At 49.9% G+C, this 1,396-nt stretch overlaps 1 protein-coding gene across 1 annotated transcript in view; it reads right to left on the reverse strand.

Annotated features, from left to right (window-relative positions):
• The window catches only part of DACH1 (dachshund family transcription factor 1), a 334,323-nt gene extending 333,686 nt beyond the window's left edge, over nt 1-637 (reverse strand). Inside the window, 2 exon segments of the mRNA XM_035892376.1 lie at nt 34-451; nt 454-637. Coding sequence (XP_035748269.1) covers nt 34-451; nt 454-637 — 602 coding nt within the window.
• Between the last annotated feature and the right edge of the window lie 759 nt (nt 638-1,396).

Consider the following 1,396-nt stretch of genomic DNA (forward strand, 5'->3'; position numbering starts at 1 on the left):
CCGCGGGATGTGCGTGTGCCTGGCGGCGGTTACCTGGCGTTGGTGCAGTCGTTGTAGAGGGTCTCGAAATCCTTCCTGGAGATGAGTTTGCAGCGGTTGACCCCGGGCTGGATGGCCCCCAGCCCCCTCAGGATGCGGACCTGCTCCACGTTGCAGACCACGGGCGTGATCTCCAGCCGCTTCAGCTTGGTGTAGACCGTGTGCAAGCCCCCCACCAAGTGCTTCAGGAAGAGGTCGAAAGCCTGGGGCAGGCAGATGAGCTCGCAGCCCTCCACGGTGAAGGAGGCCACTTTGGCCCCCCTCAGATCCACCATCTTGCACTCGTTATTCTGGGGGGTGTTCTCCACCGGGGACGGGGTCGAGTACACGGGCTTGCGGGGCAGGCTGCTGGCCGCGTTGGCCGCGCTGGCATTGGGAGTGGAGGTGCCGCCGCCGCCGCCGCTGCCGCCGCTGCGATGGGCTCCGGCCGGAATAGGTTTGTCCCCGAAGCGGCCGGCGGGGGAGCGATGGACGGAGACGGAGAGGAGGTGGCCGACGAGGAGGTGGTGGTGGTGGTGGTGCAGGCGGCAGAAGTTGAGACCGGAGGCTGAGGGGGGACCAGCTGGGTCGGAGGGATCAAAGCAGCCGGTACGGCCATGGTCACATATACGGCGGCGGGGGCAGGGGGAGGGGGGGAAAGTTCCCACACACACACGCAGGGGAAAGGGGAAAAATGAAAAAAAAAAAAAAAAATTTAAAAAAAAAAAAAAAAATTTAAAAAAAAAAAAAAAAATTTAAAAAAAAAAAAAAAAATTTAAAAAAAAAAAAAAAAATTTAAAAAAAAAAAAAAAAATTTAAAAAAAAAAAAAAAAATTTAAAAAAAAAAAAAAAAATTTAAAAAAAAAAAAAAAAATTTAAAAAAAAAAAAAAAAATTTAAAAAAAAAAAAAAAAATTTAAAAAAAAAAAAAAAAATTTAAAAAAAAAAAAAAAAATTTAAAAAAAAAAAAAAAAATTTAAAAAAAAAAAAAAAAATTTAAAAAAAAAAAAAAAAAGGAGGAAAGGAGAGAAGGGAGGAGGGGGGGAGAAGGGGGGGATAACCCCGGATCAGGTGCTGCGGCGAGCGAGAGAGCAGGGGGCAGAGTGAGCGAGAGAAACGCACAAAGTGTCCCGCAAGTGGGGACGGAGGAGGAGGAGGAGGAGGAGAAGTCCGCTCCGGGCGGCGGGGCTGGGGCCGAGGGGAGGGGGAGGGCAGTTTCTTTTTGTGGTCCTTGCTCTAGCACCACGTTAAAGACGAAGGTGAAAAGGAGGAGGTTTGAAGGACTTCGGTTCTCTCTGGCAAGTACATTGATCAAAAATGGAGAGGGGAATGACAGAGAGAAAATGAGCTGGGAAGTGCTGGCTGCCGCCGCCGCCGCC

Source organism: Egretta garzetta, unplaced genomic scaffold, assembly GCF_000687185.1.
Source record: "Egretta garzetta isolate BGI_Z169 unplaced genomic scaffold, ASM68718v1 scaffold524, whole genome shotgun sequence".
In the NCBI taxonomy this organism is placed as follows: domain Eukaryota; kingdom Metazoa; phylum Chordata; class Aves; order Pelecaniformes; family Ardeidae; genus Egretta; species Egretta garzetta.